At 41.5% G+C, this 21,362-nt stretch overlaps 2 protein-coding genes across 2 annotated transcripts in view; both read left to right on the forward strand.

Moving 5' to 3' along the window:
- The window catches only part of LOC124146954, a 6,583-nt gene extending 1,846 nt beyond the window's left edge, over positions 1 to 4,737 (forward strand). Inside the window, exons 2-3 of the mRNA XM_046517536.2 lie at positions 2,724 to 2,757; positions 3,449 to 4,737. Coding sequence (XP_046373492.2) covers positions 2,724 to 2,757; positions 3,449 to 4,737 — 1,323 coding nt within the window. The remainder of the gene's footprint in view (positions 1 to 2,723; positions 2,758 to 3,448) is intronic.
- An 11,597-nt stretch (positions 4,738 to 16,334) lies between these two features.
- Positions 16,335 to 19,410, forward strand: LOC124146955. Its single transcript, XM_046517537.2, has 2 exons — positions 16,335 to 16,443; positions 18,569 to 19,410. Exons 1-2 carry the CDS (start codon positions 16,362 to 16,364, stop codon positions 19,267 to 19,269), a joined length of 783 nt encoding a protein of 260 aa, XP_046373493.2. The 5' UTR covers positions 16,335 to 16,361; the 3' UTR covers positions 19,270 to 19,410.
- The last annotated feature ends 1,952 nt before the right edge of the window (positions 19,411 to 21,362 follow it).

Raw genomic sequence — 21,362 nt, forward strand, 5'->3', positions numbered from 1 at the left:
TGTTCAACGCCGCACTCTGCAATATTCCAGCTCTATGACGGCGGTCTGGAAATAGTCGAGTCTGGACCATACACTCCAGTGATTGACATCATGAGCATCGATCCACGCAATTGGGATACGATAACATGCATCAGTCAAGTCAACTATCCTGACCACCCGATCCCGTTAGTCGCCTCTTACGACAAGCATAGTCGCCTTTTTACTTCTAATATTCATTTTTTCTTCATTTTCTTCCTCTTCTTTATTGAATAACTTAATCATTTAAAGCGTGTGTCTGTTTTATCCCACTTTGGGTTTAACAGTAATTGCTGTTGTTACAAGTAGCTGAAACAAGGTATGACAAACGCGCACATCTCAACAAATATTCAATGACTCACCAAAAACATTTCCGTCGAATACTAGTAAGATATGTATCCAAATTAAATCAATAATTTACCGATGACACGCTATAAATGTAGAAATACGTATTTTAATGTAAACGTTTGTGTCTCTTTGCACGTGTTGCTTTGTTTGGGCATTAAGGGAATGAAGCTGTTTGTCCAACCTGCTTTATACATGTGTATGTGTTGTTGGCGTGTTCATGTCTATGACGTAAAAGACGAGTGGCCGTTGTTTATCGTCCTACTGGGAGAATAAATCGTGAGGAGCCCAACATATTTCTTATATGAGATATGAACAATATGTACAGGTAGATTTTTAATAAATTCATTGTACCTAATAAAGTCGATATATTTAATAATTCAAAATCATAGATACAAATATGAAATTTTGGAGCTCGATAGTCACACGTTGTACAAAGGCATTGAAAAGTTTTCATTGTCATGACACATAAGGCCACAAGGTTGCGCTGAACTCAGTATCTCGTGTGACCGCCCCGGGCAGCAATCACGGCTCTGCATCTCCTCACTGACTGGCTAAGTGTACGAATTCTGCACCATTCTGCTGGTAACTCGTTGGCCAGTTGTTGGAGTGTCTGGGGCATGTTCTGACGTTGACTTACACGTCCATCGAGTTCATCCCAGAGGTGTTCGATTGGGTTGAGATCTGGAGATCTCGACGGCCAGGGCCAGGGCCGGCTCTTGGACGGTTGCAGTGGAATTGAACTGTGTGTATCGGCCACAAAGGCGGCAAATGGTGCTGTGGTCGACGTTGAAGTGGCGTGTAACTGAAGACTGCGATTCCCCTCTTTGGATATGTCCTTTGGCGATGTTCCGATAGGCAGCGCTGAGTCTCGGCATTTTCGAACTTGAAAAAATGTTGACAATTGAATGACAACTTTTGGCTTATGCTTGCCTTTTTATGGCCACTACCACGAGTAACGAATGCCATAACTTGCAAGTACATTTTGCTTTACTGTTTTTCTCAATGACATGTCTTAACAAGTGTGAAAACAATGCCGTTTAAGGCACTGCAAATCAACAACAGCTGCGTTTTGACGCACCGTTTGTCGAATATCAGGCCACCAACATTTTCCAATAACATATATCCAATTTATATACCAGATTTTTTGTGTAGTCAGGTTCAAGGAACTACATACTACCTGTGCGTTTCTTTTTTTGAAGAGTGTAATGATGACTCCCTGAATACAATCCGACCTCCGCAATGTCGAACGATTCCATTTTATGATCAGGGTGTTAAGTTAAGTTTTTCTCAGATATTCTCACAACTTCCATGTCGATTATTTGTACATTTTCTCCCAATACAGATTGTCATATGCATTTATATGCGTTGCCGAGCTACATCTAAGGGGGAGAACTCACTGGACACTTCTCTTTCAAAAATAAGGTCGTCCAATTTACGACGTCGTCATATTGCGAGCGCTTGTTCTAATCTCCAGAAATGACGTCATGATAGAACAATGTTTTATCGTGAAATAAACCATGTTCGTTCTTAATTGTTCTTTGTGATTTATGGTGTAGCTGTGTTATATTATAAATACACAAGTATGTATTGAAGCACAAAATTCAATAAATCCACACTGTGCCTGGATCTGGAGTGCCCTTGCCTCAGACTGCCACCTCGTACTCAAATGTGTTGATGATCTACTGAACACCATTGTATCGGAAATCGCTACATACATCAATAGAGCGTCGCGTGTACAATAATCAATGTGCCTTCGTGTCTTATATTTGTTAAAGTCTTTGACTATATGGTGATATTAAAACAATAATGCCCACGTGGGGGGCTTGTACTTCTGTGAGCCTATAGAAATGAATTCAAGAGTACACAATAGGCATACGTACGCGTTAGAAACAAACAACTCATAAGACATTTTTACATTTAGTTTAGGAGGCCACGGGGCAGATGCACTGGTTGTGTAAGAATGTCAGTTGAACTCAAACACTCAACCCCCACCAACCCAATTCGAATTAAAAAATGAAAATGAAAAATGAAAAAGAAAATGCTTGCTTACAACTATCACATTTAGTTATACTTTACGACAGGACCCACCACAATGAGTTGAATTCCTATTGATGTTGCAAAATCGACATATCAATCAAAGTTGATGGAAAATCAGCAAGGATCCTAAACAACACTTATAACAGTTCTTATATGGTTGAAATGGTGCCGATGTGACGTTGCATTTTAACTCACTCACTCTCTCTATAATAACATATAAGAACTATAATAACACTCAGTGTTTGGATCTTGTTTTATTAAATGAGAAACTTTAATAATAACTTACGATTTTCCTATAATTTATGTATTTTTTTTGTTCACAGGTCCTTGGTGTGTCCCTGTTGGTCACCTTTGTCGGTAAGATATTTCCCTTCAAAAACATGTTTCCAATAATGGATTTTCCTCTCCGATCCGTGAGCCAGGAGACGCTAAAACGGCTGATGCTAAACTGATTGTCGAGTATATCCTACTGACATCTCGATAAGTATGCAAAGTCGCTGTCCCCGATGACCAGTTTATAACTGACAGAGAACGGAAGTCAACCGGTGTTCATGTGGTTTCCGATATCTTTTGTCGGTTCTTTCCGCGTCTGCGACGAAATGGAGTCATTTTATATGAGTAGCATGAGCAGTGCCACGTGATTGGCAGCATCCTGGCAGGGCCGCCTCCATGGTCTAGTGGTAGAGCGTCCGCCCGGAGAGCGGAAGGTCCGGGGTTCGATCCCCGGCCGCTTCATACCAAAAAGACGTTAAAAGATGGTACTTGTTGTTACCCTGTCTGGCGCTCGGCATTAAGGGACTAAAACAAGGACTGGTCGGTATAGTGTGTCTGCGTGAGGTACTCATGTTAAACTGCGGCATGGTATCTCAGTGAGCTAGCACATCAGTTCGGACTAGAACAAGCAGCCACACAGATACACACATACACATGCATGTACGACGCTGTATAAGTGCCATAATCCTGGACGCGACGTAAAACCTTATTTCACCTCACCTCACCCATCATGGCAGACTGGAACAACATTAACTCCCACAACTTCTTCTTTCAGGCTGTGCTGATTACACGGGTACAGAATTTGCTGTGATGTTCGCTGAAAAGGACGAATCCCATGACATTTCTAATTCAGAAATACTCTTGACAGTCAGTGGACCTACAAGCACTTTTGTCACAATTTCAGTACCCGGACATAACTTTGTGAGCTCACATACAATTGGTCATACTAAACAGTTGAATGTAACCTTACCTGCACACATTAAACACTGGAACAGTCTGATTATTGAACCTAATGGCATTAGAATCTCTGCCAATGACGCGGTGGCCGTCAGATGCATTAATAAATACACTGCTGTATCTCAAGGATACCTGGCGATACCTAAGCACGCTGCATCTACTAACTACCTAGCTGTATCCTACGACCCTGCTGGAAGAAATGCTTCATATATCCTGATAACAGCCTACAATAACGCCACCACTGTCAATGTGATCTTCAAAGTTCCAAGCCCAGGTAAATGTGTCAACATGGATGTTGAAGTTTCTACAGGCTACTCATTGACCTTCACCCTCAACAGCCTTGACGTATGGGGGGTGAGGTGCGACCAGGATTTGACCGGTACCTCGATTACAAGTTCCGCACCAGTCACAGTTGTTTCTGGTCTGGCCAGTTTGTTCTCTGTGTTGCCGTTTCTGGAGACGATGCTTCTACCGGTGGACCTCTATGGAAGCAATTATGTGTTGACCACTCACACAGCAGGCGCAATGTACAGAGTCGTTGCAGCGTCCAGTGACACATTGGTATCACTCGCGAGCAATATGAAGATGCTGCTTGGTGCTGGGGACTTTGTAGACATACCAAAAAGTAACGCCTTGTCGTGCATGACGACGAATAAGCCAGTACAAGTCGTTATGTTAGGAGTGGCGTCATTATTTGGTTCTCATACGCTTATTTCATCCCTGGCTGTTCCTATGATGATGCCAATACCACAAGTTCAACGTTTCCTGACTTCTTATCAGCTATACGTTGAAAGCTCTTCAAACATGACAACGGAACATTATATTACCTTGGTGGCTCCCAGCGATCACATCGACGTCCTTGCAGCTTCGATACAGTACCTTATGATAATGGTTAACGAAACCAGCCAGTGCTGCAATATGTCTCAAGTCATAGGCACTGTTGTAGATGGGACAACGGTAAATGTGTCCAGCAGTGTCCCGTTTATTATCATCTACAATGGCCTTGAACTTCAATCTGGAGCACTTCATGGCTACATCGGCGGAGCAAGTTTAGGTAAGAGGGTCCCGTGTGTTCTTTGGGGGACTGACACCGTGTGGAGATTTTAGAGTTTTGCCTATTTGGATTTGAAGGATTAGCCAAAAACGTGATAGTCAGTTCGAATCCCTGTTCGCCTGGACTATGTTTTTCGGTTTGTCAGAACCATATCCGTGCTCATGGATTGCACCAAAGTGGTAAAAGTATGAGGCCTGCATCACTTCGGTCTTCCCTCGTACACTGAGATGTTTACTGCTTCAGTATCATTGCTCATACTGACTGCTTCAGTATCATTGCTCGTGCTGACTGCTTTAATATCATTGCTCATATTGCCTGCTTTAATACCTTTGCTCATATTGCCTGCTTTTATACCATTGCTCATATTGCCTGCTTTTATACCATTGCTCATATTGCCTGCTTTTATACCATTGCTCATATTGCCTGCTTTTATACCATTGCTCATATGGCGTGCTTTAATATCATTGCTCATATTGTTGCTTTAATATCATTGCTAACATTGCCTGCTTTAATATCATTGCTCATATGGCGTGCTTTAATATCATTGCTCATATTACGTACTTTAATATATTTGCTCATATTGCCTGCTTTAACCTTGAGTCTGCTGAATTGTTTTAGAATAAAGCGCTGTAAAGAGGTTCCTGATAATTTCCTGATTTTTTCAATCACAACAAGGTTACAAAGCGAACACAATTTTTTTAAATTTTCGTGAACTTGCCTGAATTACGTAATTGAAGGTGGTTTATGTTTCATGTGAGGAGCCTTTTTAAATCGTTAAATTTGTGCAAACTGATTTCAATAATCATATCTCCGATAGCTTAATTTTAACTGAGTATAAATTCGATGTTTTCATTGGTAAATAACAGCGCGATAGTAAATTATCAACCATTTCAGTAAATTTACTTTCCAAACGTTAAACAGACCAAAAAAAACCAATTGTAGAGGCCATCATGTCAGTTGCAGAAATACAAACATTCGGGTTAATCTAACGTGTCACGTGATAAAATTTGCAGGAAACAATTAATAACTCGAAAATATTCACCAATCCTTATTTCAAGTGTTTGGGTTGAACATTTACGATATACGAAAATACAAATACCGTGTCATGATGCTAGCAGCCGTTCGAAAATCAAACGTGGCGCGCTTCGCCCGACCTCGGCATAACTTATTGCTATTTTAATATCAACAAAGCTTACATTGCCTTCATATATATGCCTTGGCGAAAGTTGACTATCTTCTCAATCGAAGAGTGTTTCATTTGTCATTTTCCGTTTGATATGACGAGAGAAAATCGCAAATAAAGATCGTGAATTCTGACAGCAATATTTCAGTAAGTGCAAAGGTCACCGGTTGTGACGTCATAGACAGGGGTGGTCTGCTGATGATCTTTCGTTACAAAACAATTACGGTCAATTTTGAGTGAGTGAGTGAGTGAGTGAGTTGGGTTAAACGCCGCTTTTAACAGTATGCCAGTTATATCGCGGCGTGTTAGCTTAATGTGGGAGGAAAGCCCCAAGTGATGCAGGTCTTAGACGTTTACCACTTCGGTGAAACCCACGAGCACGGGTATGGTGCTGACAAACCTAGAAACATAATTGGGGCGAACCGGGATTCGAACCCACAATCATAGGTTTCTGGCGTGCCCAAGGGACGCAACTCATGAAATTACAGGCGTATATTTTAATCCGTTTGACCTTGCATGCTCCCGTGACCCGGAAACGGTAGAAGATGAATCAACACGCCAAATGCAAGTTTCTCGGTATCTTTTATTTGAACTTTTGTTGATATATAAGGATCACCATTTAATGTTACTTTGAATATAAAGGGATATGATTCATGTATCTACGTTGTACACGCTGATGATTTTGTTTTCATTGTATTAATTGTGTCCTAGGCAATACGTCTATAGATATCGTCGATCGGCAATGATCACCCTCAAAACGTGTTTCAAAACAGCATTCATGCGATGCCGAATATGATAGGATATACGCAAGTGCGTGATGTATACTGAACAACAAAAGTTCCTGTGATATTGAATAAGATTCAAAGCAAAGTTATGTTTTTTACCAAATCTGAAAAATATCGGTTTGCAACAGATAAAAGACTCCTGTAAGTGTTCAAATGGTTTAATTTGCTATACTGACTTCAGAAAATGCGTGATTTCAATTTACAAATCAATAGCGGGTGTGTCCACCTCTGGTTGCGATGCAAGCAACACATCTTCGTCTCATGGAATGGACCAGGCGTCGCACAAAGTCCTGTGGGATATCTGTCCATATCTGCTGGAGCTTGTTTCGAAGTTCCTGGATTGTCTGTGGAACACGTGGTTGACGTCGAAGGCGCCGATCCATCTCATGCCATATGTGCTCGATTGGTGAGAGATCAGGGGAGCGTGCCGGCCAGGAGATGACATTCACGTTGCCGTCCCCGAACCGATCTTCTTCCATGACACAATGATTGACGTAACGTTCAACTCGACGTGACTTCTGGCGACAATCCCTGCACATCTGAGGCGACGACGTACGGTTTGTGAAGATATTCGTCGAAGGCCAAGGAGGCTTCTTGCAGTCACTGTTGCTGGCTGGAATCGATTTCGTAGGTGTGTTGTCTGGTTGATTATTGCCACTCCGAGGATGGTCTCTGACTGCATTCGTCTGCTGCCAACGTTGCCATAAACACCAAATGGTGTTTCTGTGGACGTTAAATTGTCTTGCAACATCACGTTGACTCGATCCTGCTTCAAGCATACCAATGTCATTATTTAAGTTTAGGATTCCTTAACAAATAGAAATAGATAAGATTCTTATGTACAAACACATACACAACTCATATGGCCATTAATCTTATGTATGAAGTGGTTTCTCCCAAACAAAACAATCCTTAAATATAATTGTTTTCTGATTATGATACAGGACCCGTGAAGATCCGGGGTCGAATAGGTCTTCAGCAACCCATGCTTGCCGTAAAAGGCGACTAACGGGATCGGGTTCAGGCTCGCTGACTTGGTTGATGCATGTCATCGATCCCAATTGCGTGGATCGATGCTCATGATATTAATCACTGGATTGTCTGGTCAAGATTCGATTATTTACAGACCGCCGTCATATAGCTTGAATATTGCTGAGTGCGGCGTAAAACAACCAACCAAACAACCAACCAACAGAACATGGGATTTTTGCTTGTTTATTCACAAGAACAAGCATGGCACTTAAGCTGGTGAGTTAACCATATATTTATAAAAAGAAAGTTATCTTTTGAAAAAGGATTTGGACACATATACGTCCAGTGACAATTCTTGCAGTTTTGTTCTCTTGGAGAAAGATACATGGAAATATCCTACCTTATGTATTTTTATAGGGTTCTCACCAATGAAATAATGTGTAATTCGTCTGGCAGGACTTTCCAGGTTTGTTGCAGTATGCTCAGGTGTGCAACAGTGACGCTCACACATGTCCCCTAAAGAAACATGAACCATTGTGAAATGTGATCAACAAGTTTTCGTCTATCAGTCAATGTGATGTACAAACATTCAAAATAAATGCAGATTATCACAAGCCTTGGATCTGACATCCTTGATCATTTGATGGGTTTCAGAATACCCAGTCAGTATAGGTCCTTCTCGTGTTCTATGTGTCTCAGCCTTCTGGGTGGAGTGAAATGAAATGTCCCTGTACACATGATTACCCTTGTCAGATTAATGTTATCCTGTCAGCCACACGCCCTGACTTTATGTCACCTTATGTGGTTTATTTTCGCATACATGTACTGCTGCAAACCTGTTTTCCCCTTGTATGCAATCACAGTATCCAACTTCATCAGTTGGTGTGTATAAAAATACCCTTGCCATCATTAAAGAAGAATTGCAATAAAAAAACACCTTTGTCTTCCCTTGAATAATCTTAGGCTTAGTGCTTGAAATTTTCAGTGTCATAAATTATGTTTTTTTAATTTTCATAAAGATTTTTGTCAAATAGACCAACGTAAAACCATCTGACAAGATAGAATTATAACTTAAAAAGCCCTCATTTATGAGGTGTCCATACTTTTTCTGCTTTTAGGACAAAACATGAGCCGTCTACCTGAGTTGTTTTACGTAAACAAAACTTTACTTGTTTTAAAATGTGAAAAAGAATTCCACTGATGAGAAATTTTTTTGTTATCCTATCGTTCCAGGAAATCAATTTGAAATGTTTTTTTTGTACGCAATATTGCTTTAGAGTTTTTGTACCCAGAATAATTTTATATTACAGTTTTGTAGTTTCAAAGATACAGATTACTTTTTGTATGAAAACGTAAATTTATTACCACCTTCTTGTCACATGACTACAATTAACTTACGGTTCAACAATTTACTTGCCTCTTCTTCAGAGACAAGAATTTATTACTTTCCTATCACAAATAATCAATATGAGTTGTGCCAATGTGGACTGACTACACTCAAGGACCACGTACAATTAGGTTAGTCATATTATGAACTTGATGACATGTTTTATCATAATGTTCAGCTCATTGTTTGCCATAAACATGATAAAAATCAATATAATCATACAGATTCAGTTTAGTTTTCTTGGGTACAAAATCACCAAGTACTTTTGGTACAAAATCACAAAGGCCCTACTTTCATCCAGTCGACGTGTACTTACTTTCATCCGTTCTGACAGTTGACGAAAAATAGTAAATTATGTATTTTATTTTGAATTTGAATGTCCGAAGGTTTATCAAACGAAATCATTCGCAAACTCTATATAGATAAGATATTTTTTACAAAGATTTATACATCCCTGTCAATAATTCTATAAAAGTAAGTTAGATGTAACAAAATTACATGTTACAACGTTACATGTGGAATTGTTTGTTTACCGCCGTTGCCATGATCCTACAAGTTCCATCCAATCGATGATGTTACGATTAAGATTCTTTTGTTTATAACTGATTACACTGACATTTGCTAATTTTTAGAAATTAAGGAACTTGAGTGTTTTGCTTTCGTCAGCAAACAAAAAAATTATGATCGAATATGAAAATTGATAAAATTATAAAGAAAATATCGGACTGCATGCCGCTCAACGTGAAGTGCACAAAATCAAACAATGGCTGTTTCTGGTAGTTGTGTGCCGACAAATGGTCGATACTTTCATAACTCGCGATAGTTTTTCGTTTTGAGGTAAATGAACTACCGAAAGTTTTGATATTTGACAAGCTGAGCATTTATGCATACCATACGTAACTTAAAATACACGCAAAGCCTACTCGCAAACAGTTATAGCGAGTTTCATTTTTGGGTGTTCTTTGACTATACGCCTGTCGACTGGGTTCGACAGTAGCATTGAGAGCTTTAATGTCATTGCTCATATTGACTGCTTTAAGAGCTTAGCTCACATTGGTGCTTTAATGTCATTGTTCATAAGGCCTGCTATAATACCATTCCTCATATTGCGTATTTTAAAATCATTGTTCACATTGCCTGTTTAATGTCATTGTTTGTATCGTCTGTTTTAATGTCATTGTTCACATTGCCTGTTTTAATGTCATTGTTTGTATCGTCTGTTTTAATGTTATTGTTCATATTGCCTGCTTTAAGGTCATTACTCATATTATCTGCTTTGATATTATTATATATTAATCCTGCTTAAATGTTATTGATTGAATTGCATGTTTTTATGCTTTTGCAAACACAGTCTCTTTTAATGTTTTTGCTCACACTGTCTGTAAATGGTATTGCTCAAACGGGCTGCCTGAAAGTCCACGAACTGGATTCTTGTGTTTATGTTGCCCAGTATCAACATTAGATCAGTCCCAAACCATCACAAGGATTTCTTATATTTCTACATTGAAATGAATAATGAGTCACCACGCAATCAAACTACCACATTACAAGCGCCCCCGTTGTGTGGCAGTACGAACATGTTGACGCTGTTTGGCATTTTACTCCCAGTTGAATTGTAACGTGGGATAAGCGAGACTGGTTACCCTCTGTCGTTGACGTAATACATTAAATTTGAACCGGGTCGATGTTTCTGAGGTGGACTAAACTCAATTTTACTGAGTCAACTGTAAAAGAAATGTTTTGTAAAATGCATTACAACTCCTCCCCGAGGGGGTTGTCAAACGAACATATTTCTTTACTTTATCTGTACTTAGCTACTGTTTTACTTGTAAGCAACAGAATCATGTCTGCGTTTGTCCATAACGTTCTCAGTTTCGACAAAAACAGTAAATGCGCCGCCATGTTACTGGATTTCTTCTCCATCACTTGATTGTCTGGTTCGCTACCCCGCATGACAGCAATACTGCTGTGCAGTCTCAGGTAACAAACGCACTCATTTGTATCCCAACTGTGAAATTGTTTAAGTGATGGATGCTACCGTTAGGGAAGGACACATTCACCCTTTTCGCAAGTAAGTGTTGTCGTCACTGATTTTCAGTGATTCATTCATATCATTTTCACCACTATTTTGTCTTTTACCGTCCAATGAAGTCTCTCTTGACGGATAATTGAGACTTGTTATTACCTGTCCTTACTCCCGCATATTGTAAATACTTCCACGTTTCAGTTAAATTGTAAAACTGTAGTATTATCTTACACAGCTTACACAGCTTACACAGCTTACACATCTTACACAGCTTACACATCTTACACAGCTTACACAGATTACACTCCTTACACATCTTAAGGGGGGCATGTTTTACTTACAGTTTAACTTCAGCACATGGAGACCCCGTCCCGTTCTTACTGCCAGAGGCGACTATGCTTGTCGTAAGAGGTGACTAACGGGATCGGGTGGTCAGGCTCGCTGACTTGGTTGATGCATGTCATCGATCCCAATTGCCTGGATCGATGCTCATGATGTCAATCACTGGATTGTCTGGTCCAGACTCGATTATTTACAGACCGCCGTCATATAGCTGGAATACTGCTGAGTGCTCTTTATTCTGAGTCGCCTTTTACGGCAAGCATGGGTTGCTGAAGACCTATTCTACCCCGGAATCTTCAGGGGTCGAAAGTCGCTTATTAAGTGATCAGGTCACTACAATCACTCGGGTCACATCATATGTTTTAAATAAATCGTATTGACACGCCGCCTGTACCTGATCACGTTATCACTTATCAATGTCGTTCGACGTGTTTGTGTGGGGGACTCGGATATGAGGAGAGTGTCCAATATAGATCGAATCGTGTCTAAATAACGTCATCACGGGTTTCAAAATTTGCTCGAAAGCGATTCTTGCTCAGGGTCCGATTCTTACATAGGTATTGTATGTGCAACATATATATTTATTACACACACACACACACACACACACACACACACACACACACACACATATATATATATATATATTATTCCAGATCCTGTGACCTGTCCTGTTGGTGAAGGTTACCAGTACTTGACTGACCCGAAATTGTGTGTCAAGGTCAACACCCCGGCATTGAACTGGTCAGAGGCCAGGGTGGCATGTTTGGCGAGCGGAGATCGCCTGGTCAAGTTGAACACTCAACAGAAGAGCGATGCTGTGATCAATATGGTGTCCAATCATGGTAACGTTTGTAGATGCTGCTTTTACTTTTAGTTGTATTTTTATATTCAACGCACACAGTTAAGAGTAAATGTTAGTACCAAGCACTTTAGATCTCGGGTGGTCAGGCTCGCTGGCTTGGTTGATGCATGTCATCGTACACCAATTGCATGGATCGATGCTCATGATGTCAATCACTGGAGTGTTTGGTCCAGACTCGATTATTTACAGACCGCCGTCAAATAGCTGGAATATTGCTGATTGTGGCTGCAAAGAAAGAAACATAACAAATAAACTTCTATAAAAGTAGCCCGCGTCAGTATTTTTCACAGCTGATGGAAAAGACGCTGTGAGCTCACTTTGAGAAGAATGGACGATGCACTCCACCCTTCGTTTTGTTGTTCTAGCCATCGCATCCACGGATCAATACATCTGGATAGGGCTACGTCAGTACAACAATTCTAGTTCCGGCGTTTTGGTGTGGCGTTGGACGGACGGAGAAAGCATACACTATGAGGGGTGGGCCGAGGCCCAACCTGATAACAGCGGTCTTTGTGGCCAACTCCTATTCACGGTTGGTTACAAATGGGACGACTACACGTGCGCCAGCAGAAATCCGCACGTTTGCGAAAAGGTTCTTCATAATCCACAGCCCACAAGTGTTAACAACACGTGTATTCGTAAGTGTGTTCTTCCATCTAACCATAGAATGGAGTGAGAGATTGAGTATGGTTTTACGACGCGTACAGAAATATTCAAGCAATATCCCAGCGGGGGTCACCAGCAATGGTCAACGAATGGGTAAACTTGATGTCAATATCTGATCAACATTCAAATTACTATGTGAGTGAGTGAGTGAGATAAGATTTAAAGTCACATCGGCAATATTTCAGCCATATCGTGACTTGAACAAGTTATAGCATATATAAAAAAACTGTCGTCAAAGGACAGTACAACAACTAGCAATATATCACAGATTACAACTTTAAAACTAGTTTTAGAACAATAAAATGATTGAATTATGACAGACGACACATCATAAAAACAGGCTATTGATCACCTTGAACAACTAAAGTTAGGCCAATTAACGAGGGACCATGGAGACTGACAGTACCTTTGCTACCTGCATGGACCCTGGCAGGATTTACACCATCCCTTCAAATTACTATGTAACCAAGGAGGATTTACTTTTGGAAATCTCAATACATTGTGCTATAACTTGCTCAGTCTGACATTCCCAATATGTTTAGATATGATTTTCCGACCCTGTCAACAACGCGGCAGAAAATGCTTGGGCGGTTTGTTTTGTTTGTTTATTTGTTGTTTAACGCCGCACTCAGCAAAATTCCAGCTATATGACGGCGGTCTGTAAAATAATCGAGTCTGGACCAGACAATCCAGTGATTGACATCATGAGCATCGATCCGCGCAATTGGGTTGTTTGTAAGAGGTCGGGAGGTTTACTGTAGTGAGACAGGGAAACCAATTGACCTTCATCGTTGCTTTCTCCAGCATTGTATTCTCACGCAGTTTCTTAAGTTACTTCAGTATAATCGAGTCTGGACCAGACAATCCAGTGATTGACATCATGAGCATCGATCCACGCAGTTGGGATACGGTGACATGCATCAACCAAGTCAGCGAGCCTGACCACCCGATCCCGTTAGTCGACTTTTACGACAAGCATAGTCGCCTTGTACGGCAAGCATGGGTTGCTGAAGACCTATTCTACCCCGGAATCTTCACGGGTCCTTTCTGCAGATGACTGAGACTGATTATTCTGGGAAAGTTTGAAGAGGTTGGTTTACAAAGAGCCCACTGTATACAGATGTGTTTGTATGTTTCAGATGACATAGTTGGTTGTTCAGCGACTACCGGCTATACCTATGTAATGTATTCCAACACATCAATGTGCCTGAAACCGTCCGACACCCCCATGACGTGGACTCTGGGACTCTCCGAATGTCAGAACTCTGGGGGGCACCTGGTCAAGGTCGACACGCAGGAAAAAAATACGTTACTATACACCTACCTAAAACTTGAAACCACAGGTCAGTGTATCCATAAACTGTCTCTTCTGTCTCTGTTACGTCCAAGTCTCATAGGTCGTCAGCAACCCATGCTTGCCGTAAAAGGCGACTTTGCTTGTCGTAAGGGGAGACTAACAGGATCGGGTGGTCAGGTTCGCTGACTTGGTTGATGCATGTCATCGATCCCAATTGCGCGGATCGATGCTCATGATGTCAATCACTGGGTTGTCTGGCCCAGACTCGATTATTTACAGACCGCCGTCATATAGCTGGAATATTGCTGAGTGTGGCGATCTATAGCCCCATCTTTATATCGTGTCGTACCCCAATAATAAGATATTATTAATGTTCTACAACTAGTTTTAAGTCAATCTGTGATATATTGCTAGTTATTATAGTGTCCTTCGTAGACAGATTTCATAAATATTGTATAACTTGTTCCAAGTCACATTATGGCTGAAAAATTGCCAACGTGGCTATATTTAAACTCACTCACTCTTCCACAGCTTCCAGGAAATAATTTGTGGAATGATCAATTGAATTAATTTATTGACATAAAGAATAACAGTTAATCCGTTTGTGAATAGTTTTATCTAGTTTGAATTTTACTTGGAACGTACTGTGTGATTTGGCAGCTTTTCGTTAAACTAAACAGGCAGAAGGAAAAAAGTATTCTGTCCCTGATCAAGGATTTATATGCTGATAACAGGCACGCCAACATCGGTGATTGAAAAATGTGCTTCATTAAGTCCTATACTGGCGAAAAAAGAACTGCACTTCATATAAAGCGGTGTAAATGTTATGTTCGGTGAAAATAACAACATTTGGTCATTCGTCTGATCAATGTTTCATCATAACAAATTAATTGAAGGTATTACCTGTTAACAGGAGAAGATAACGCCCTAAAAGAAGGGTGGCGTCAATTAACAATGCAAATATTGGTTCTGGCCATAATTTGCGTTGACACTCGATGATTGAAAACAGCCTGAGGGATGTACTTCCAAATGTTAACCAAAGATTGGACCAGCTGAGCGTAACCGGCTGGTGGCGTTCTATGGGAGAGAGCCATGGCATACCTGCTGGTGCTATTCTATGGGAGAGAGCCATGACAGACAGGCTGGAACCGGCTGATGCTGTTCTATGGGAGAGAGCCATGGCATACTGGCTGGTACTGTTCTATGGGAGAGAGCCATGGCAGACAGGCTGATGCTGTTCTATGGGAGAGAGCCATGGCAGACAGGCTGGTACTGTTCTATGGGAGAGAGCCATGGCATACCGGCTGGTACTGTGTTATGGGAGAGAGCCATGGCATACCGGCTGGTACTGTTCTATGGGAGAGAGCCATGGCATACCGGCTGGTACTGTTCTATGGGAGAGAGCCATGGCATACCGGCTGATGCTGTTCTATGGGAGAGAGCCATGGCATACCGGCTGGTACTGTTCTATGGGAGAGAGCAATGGCATACCGGCTGGTACTGTTCTATGGGAGAGAGCCATGGCATACCGGCTGGTACTGTTCTATGGGAGAGAGCCATGGCATACCGGCTGATGCTGTTCTATGGGAGAGAGCCATGGCATACTGGCTGATGCTGTTCTATGGGAGAGAGCCATGGCATACAGGCTGGTACTGTTCTATGGGAGAGAGCCATGGCATACCGGCTGGTACTGTTCTATGGGAGAGAGCCATGGCATACCGGCTGGTACTGTTCTATGGGAGAGAGCCATGGCATACCGGCTGGTACTGTTCTATGGGAGAGAGCCATGGCATACCGGCTGGTACTGTTCTATGGGAGAGAGCCATGGCATACCGGCTGGTACTGTTCTATGGGAGAGAGCCATGGCATACCGGCTGATGCTGTTCTATGGGAGAGAGCCATGGCATACTGGCTGATGCTGTTCTATGGGAGAGAGCCATGGCAGCACAGGAACGTTACGCAGTCACTTGGCCGTATTTGCTTACATCTTCTGTGTATTTGCATTAAGAATATGGTATTATTTCAGTATCGCATTGGTACATCGGACTATGGGATACTGACAATACTGTGGTCGTGTGGACAGACTGTACCTCAGTGAACTTTACAAATTGGTATGGAAAGGAACCGAACAAAGAAGCTCAAGAATGCATAGAGATGAATCTAAATTGGAAGGGGCAATGGCTTGATAGCTACTGTAATAAGAACAGCCGCTTCGTATGTGAAGCAGATACTGACAGTAAGTGACATTTCAAGAATTGTTTTGTTTATTGCTTAACGCGACACTATCCAATATTCCAGCCGCACGACGCCCCCCCCCCCCCCCCCCCCCCCCCCCCCAAATTAAAAAAAATATAAATAAATAAAAAAAATAGAAGAAATAGACGAGTCGCCTACCTCAACCGTTCCTCGTTTAAAGTTGTTCTATATGTTCCTACGATTCGTCCCCAATCCCGTAAGAAAACTCTTGACCTGTGAATTCGAAATCAGCAAAGGACAGCATAACAACTAGACTGTCACAGACCTTTTTTTCAAAGCGAGCATGCAACAACAACAAAAAGACAACACTATATACATAATAATACAATCACTTGATTGTCTTGTGCAGATTCGATTATTTACAGACCGCCGTCATACAGCTGGGATACTGCTGAGTGCGGCGTTAAACAATAAACAAACAAAGAAAATCAAGTGTACAACATTCAAGGCTTCAGCAAAGCCTTATGGTAGTCAAATACCGCTTGTTGCTCTTTGCTGCGTCATCCCAAATTCTTCTGCAATTCTTAACTATTATTTCGTGTTGATAATAAAATATGAAGATGACTATTTTCTTGTGTGTTCGGCTGCGGTGTTCTTGTGATCGAAATATGAACGAATAAGCGTAGGAAAAGTAATCCTGACATACCTAGAATGTCTGAACAGGGATATGTGCATACTATGCAAATACAGAAATATGTGCATCAAAATGTTTCATCTCAGAGGAAAAAACTGGAAAAATGCTGACTGTGGCGTAAAATTACACTAACCTTCTTAGACTTTCGTGAGTGAGTGAGTATGGTTTTACGCCGCTTTTAGCAATATTCCAGCAATATTACGGCGGGGGACACCAGAAATGGGCTTCACACATTGTACCCATGTCGGGAATCGAACCCGGGTCTTCGGCGTGACGAGCCAACGCTTTAACCACTAGGCTACCCGACCGCCCCTAGACTTTCGTCTTGATTACTAATACATATAATTGTTTAGTGATCCATTCATATTTTTGTCATCACTTTTGTGCCTTTTGTTTGTTGTTTAACGCCGCACTCAGGACTATTCCAGCTATATGAATGGGGTCATCAAGCCGGGACCAGACAGTCAGTCACTGACATCGTGAACATCGATCTACATAAAATAACCTGACCACACGATCTCGTTTGTCGCCTCTTACGACTTGACAAGTCGGGTTGCTGAAGACCCATTCTTCACGTACCGACCGCCTCCGTGGTCTAGTGGTAGAGCATCCGCCCGCAGAGCGGAGGGTCTGGGGTTCGATCCCCGGTCGCGTCATATCAAAAGACGTTTAAAGATGGTACTTGTTATCCTCGGCACTAAGGGGCTAAAACAAGGACTGGTCGGCTCGGAGTCAGTATACTGTGTCTGAGTTGGGTATTCATTTTAAACTACGGCATGGTATCTTAGAAAGCTAGCACTATAAATCGGCATCATTCCGGACTAGCGCGCACACACACACACACACACACACACACACACACACACACACACACACACACACACACACACACACACACACACACACACACACACACACACACACACACACACACACACACACAATCACAATCACACACACACAATCACACACACACACACAATCACACACACACACACACACACATGCATGCAGGGGCGGTCGGGAAGCCTAGTGGTTAAAGCGTTCGCTCGTCACGCCGGAGACCCGGGTTCGATTCCCGACATGGGTACAATGTGTGAAGCCCATTTCTGGTGTCCCCCGCCGTGCTATTGCTGGGATATTGGTAAAAGCGGCGTAAAACCATACTCACTCACTCACTCACACATGCATGCTATATAAGTGCAATAATTTTGGACGCGACGTTAAACCCCATTTCACCTCTTCAAGTGTCATTTTGTCATGTACTCTCTGTGGAATCGGCAGATAATGGTAATTGATCGGTCTCTAGTGTTCACATTTTGAATTTACACCAATAAGAATACGTTGTTATGTTTTTAGTATTTGTTTTTGATATTTTAATTCATTCAATATGTAAACATACGGAATTTTTTTTTTAACGTTTCAATTGTTCACGTTCATGTTAACAACATGTGCTTTATCATTATACCAGACAACCATGTTGCGGGTTACCTAGACGAGAACGACAAGTTCCAGTGTAACGCCTCTGTTCTCATGACGTCGTACAGCAGTGATGTATCGACCACTGTCGTTACGGACATCAACAGTGACATTGTAGCGCCGTCGTCCGTCAAAGCAGCCTCCTCTCCGGCAACAACTTTGCCTGAGCCATCAACATCCTTTCCCATGGAGCCAACGCCGTCAAGCACAGTGACGTCAGTGCCCTTTCATACACACCCGACACCGTTTAACACTGAAACGGCAGCGTTGGACACAATGGCCATTTTTTCAACGTTGGAAACGTCAGAAATACAGCTTTTTGGAGTCACCGATACAATAGATATTCAACCATACGGACCTACGACCGTCAGCGAAGACATGGAAACCAAACTGACCTACATGTATGACCCCAACCCCGCACGTGTGACGAAAGAGGTGTGTCGTTGTGCTTGTATTCCGACAGGGAGACTCAGTGACTTATCTCCCCTTGTTCTGAAGAAAAAGGAAGCTGAAATCAGACGGGACCTTATTCTCAACACTAAAACCCTTACAATGACAATTGCTAAGGTGAAAAGTGCAGAAGACGAAAGAAAATCTGCCGTTGGTATCGGGCTGCTTGGTGTGTTTCTCATTTCATGTCCTTTGATGTTGATAATCTTGTCAGATCTGTGCACGATCAAGTTCCGGAGATAAAGGTGGGGCCGGGGTAGCCTAGTAGTTGCAGCGTTCGCTCGTCACGCCGAAGGCCAGGTTTCGAATCCTCAAATGGTTGCAGTTTGTTAATCTCATTTCTGGTGCTCCCGACATGATATTGCTGGAATATTGTAAAAAAAGGCGTAAAACCATACCGAGCCACCCACTCACTCACTCACTCGGGGATAAGGTTAAATCAGTTACAGAGACAATACAGCTCCAAAATAGCTCCCGACATGATATTGCTGGAATATTGTAAAAAAAGGCGTAAAACCATACCCAGCCACCCACTCACTCACTCACTCACTCACTCACTCATTCACTCAGGGATAAGGTTTAATCAGTTACAGAGACAATACAGCTCCAAAATAGCTCCCGACATGATATTGCTGGAATATTGTAAAAATAGGCGTAAAACCATACCCAGCCACCCACTCACTCACTCACTCACTCACTCACACACACACACTCGGGGATAAGGTTTAATCAGTTACAGAGACAATACAGCTCCAAAATAAGCCAGGAGAAGCTACCGAAACCTTATAAATAATGTGTACATATTCTATATACATACATGAATATGAAAGCCGTACGTAGCAAACTGACAACGACGTGTATTTCACAATTGTTATGATTGTTTTCACTGGAATATGAATCTGATTATTAGTATTTGATCTGTATATGATCAAGTATTATCAAACTCTGGGTTCAAAGATAATGGCCAACCGCTAGCCCCTCATGAATGAAAGGTATTTTCAGAAATCCAGAATATTCATCAAGTCGATATATATATATATGCAGATTGCTGGTTTGTTTTGTTTAAAAATACCACTCTTACTTCCATAATGTTTTCCCAAACTTAACGTCAGCTGTCAAGATTTCACCTTCCTCGCAAACCACGAGAAATTAAGTTCTCTTCTTTTCTCTATCTGTTGGTGATAATGCTGTCTTTCTATTTTGACAGTCGGTTCCGCCTCTAAAATGAACATGTGTTTATGAATCACTACCAAATAGAGATGATAACAGGTGTTCTCGAAAAGGTGAGCGCCTCCTGAACCACGGGTGGCACCCGTCATATAAGCAAGTCAGTTGTTCACCAGAAAAAACAAAACACGGGGGACATGGGTACAAGACAAAACAGTGGATTGCATCGGACATAATTTTTGTCACAACATTTTCCTAACGATTAGTTATATATTTAGGAAACCATCAAACCGAGAAACCCCACAGGAACCTAAGACATCAATGATCTTAGATCAATAATATCTATAACCCATAGCCGTCGTTCGCATCGAATCATGGTCCTAAGAATGCTTGGCATTGTTAAATCTCAAGACAATGATGAGACAATGCCATTATCGGATTGGCTTCTTGATCTGTATGGAAGTGATTGATCACAGTGTGTGTCACAGTGCTTTGAAGTCAAATCAATCACTAACCGCTTATCTGGCGTATACAAACAAGCGCACCTTTAACACATATTGGCATTGTTGCCATAACGAAATAAACACAGGGAAATACCGTAAAACCTTGTTAACTTGAAGTCATGGGAAACATTGACAATACATCACGTTATCGGTAGTTCGGATGAAACGGAGTGCAATAATCCGACATGTGTGGACGAGGGCTGGTTTGTTGTTAACAAGATCGATATAACGAGGTTACAATACATTTTACTAATTTATGACGCTGTAAGTATTTCATACAGGGAATACGCTGTTTCATGTACATGTTAAACTCAAGTGTAAATAGTTTGTCATATTATGTGCATTGCTTTTATTGTTTTATTGCGCGATAATTATTCACTTATTCACGTATAAATGTTTCCTGTATTTTGTATCTTTATGTCAGATGATCACCATACGGTTATTTTCAACCACACAAACCTTGACTGATGTTTTAGTATGATAATTGGAGAAACACTTTAATGTGTGTAATTAATTAACGCACGTACCACGTACCTACTTATGTTCAAATGTACTGTTAACATTGTCCCACGGTTTTACGGATAATTTCTTTAGTGATTGAAATGTGTGAAATAAAAACATTGAATGATGAGTTTGATGGTGATTTCTGAATCAGTTGTCGGTCGG

Source organism: Haliotis rufescens, unplaced genomic scaffold (assembly GCF_023055435.1).
Source record: "Haliotis rufescens isolate VD_foot unplaced genomic scaffold, xgHalRufe1.0.p SCAF_7, whole genome shotgun sequence".
NCBI classification, from domain to species: Eukaryota; Metazoa; Mollusca; class Gastropoda; order Lepetellida; family Haliotidae; genus Haliotis; species Haliotis rufescens.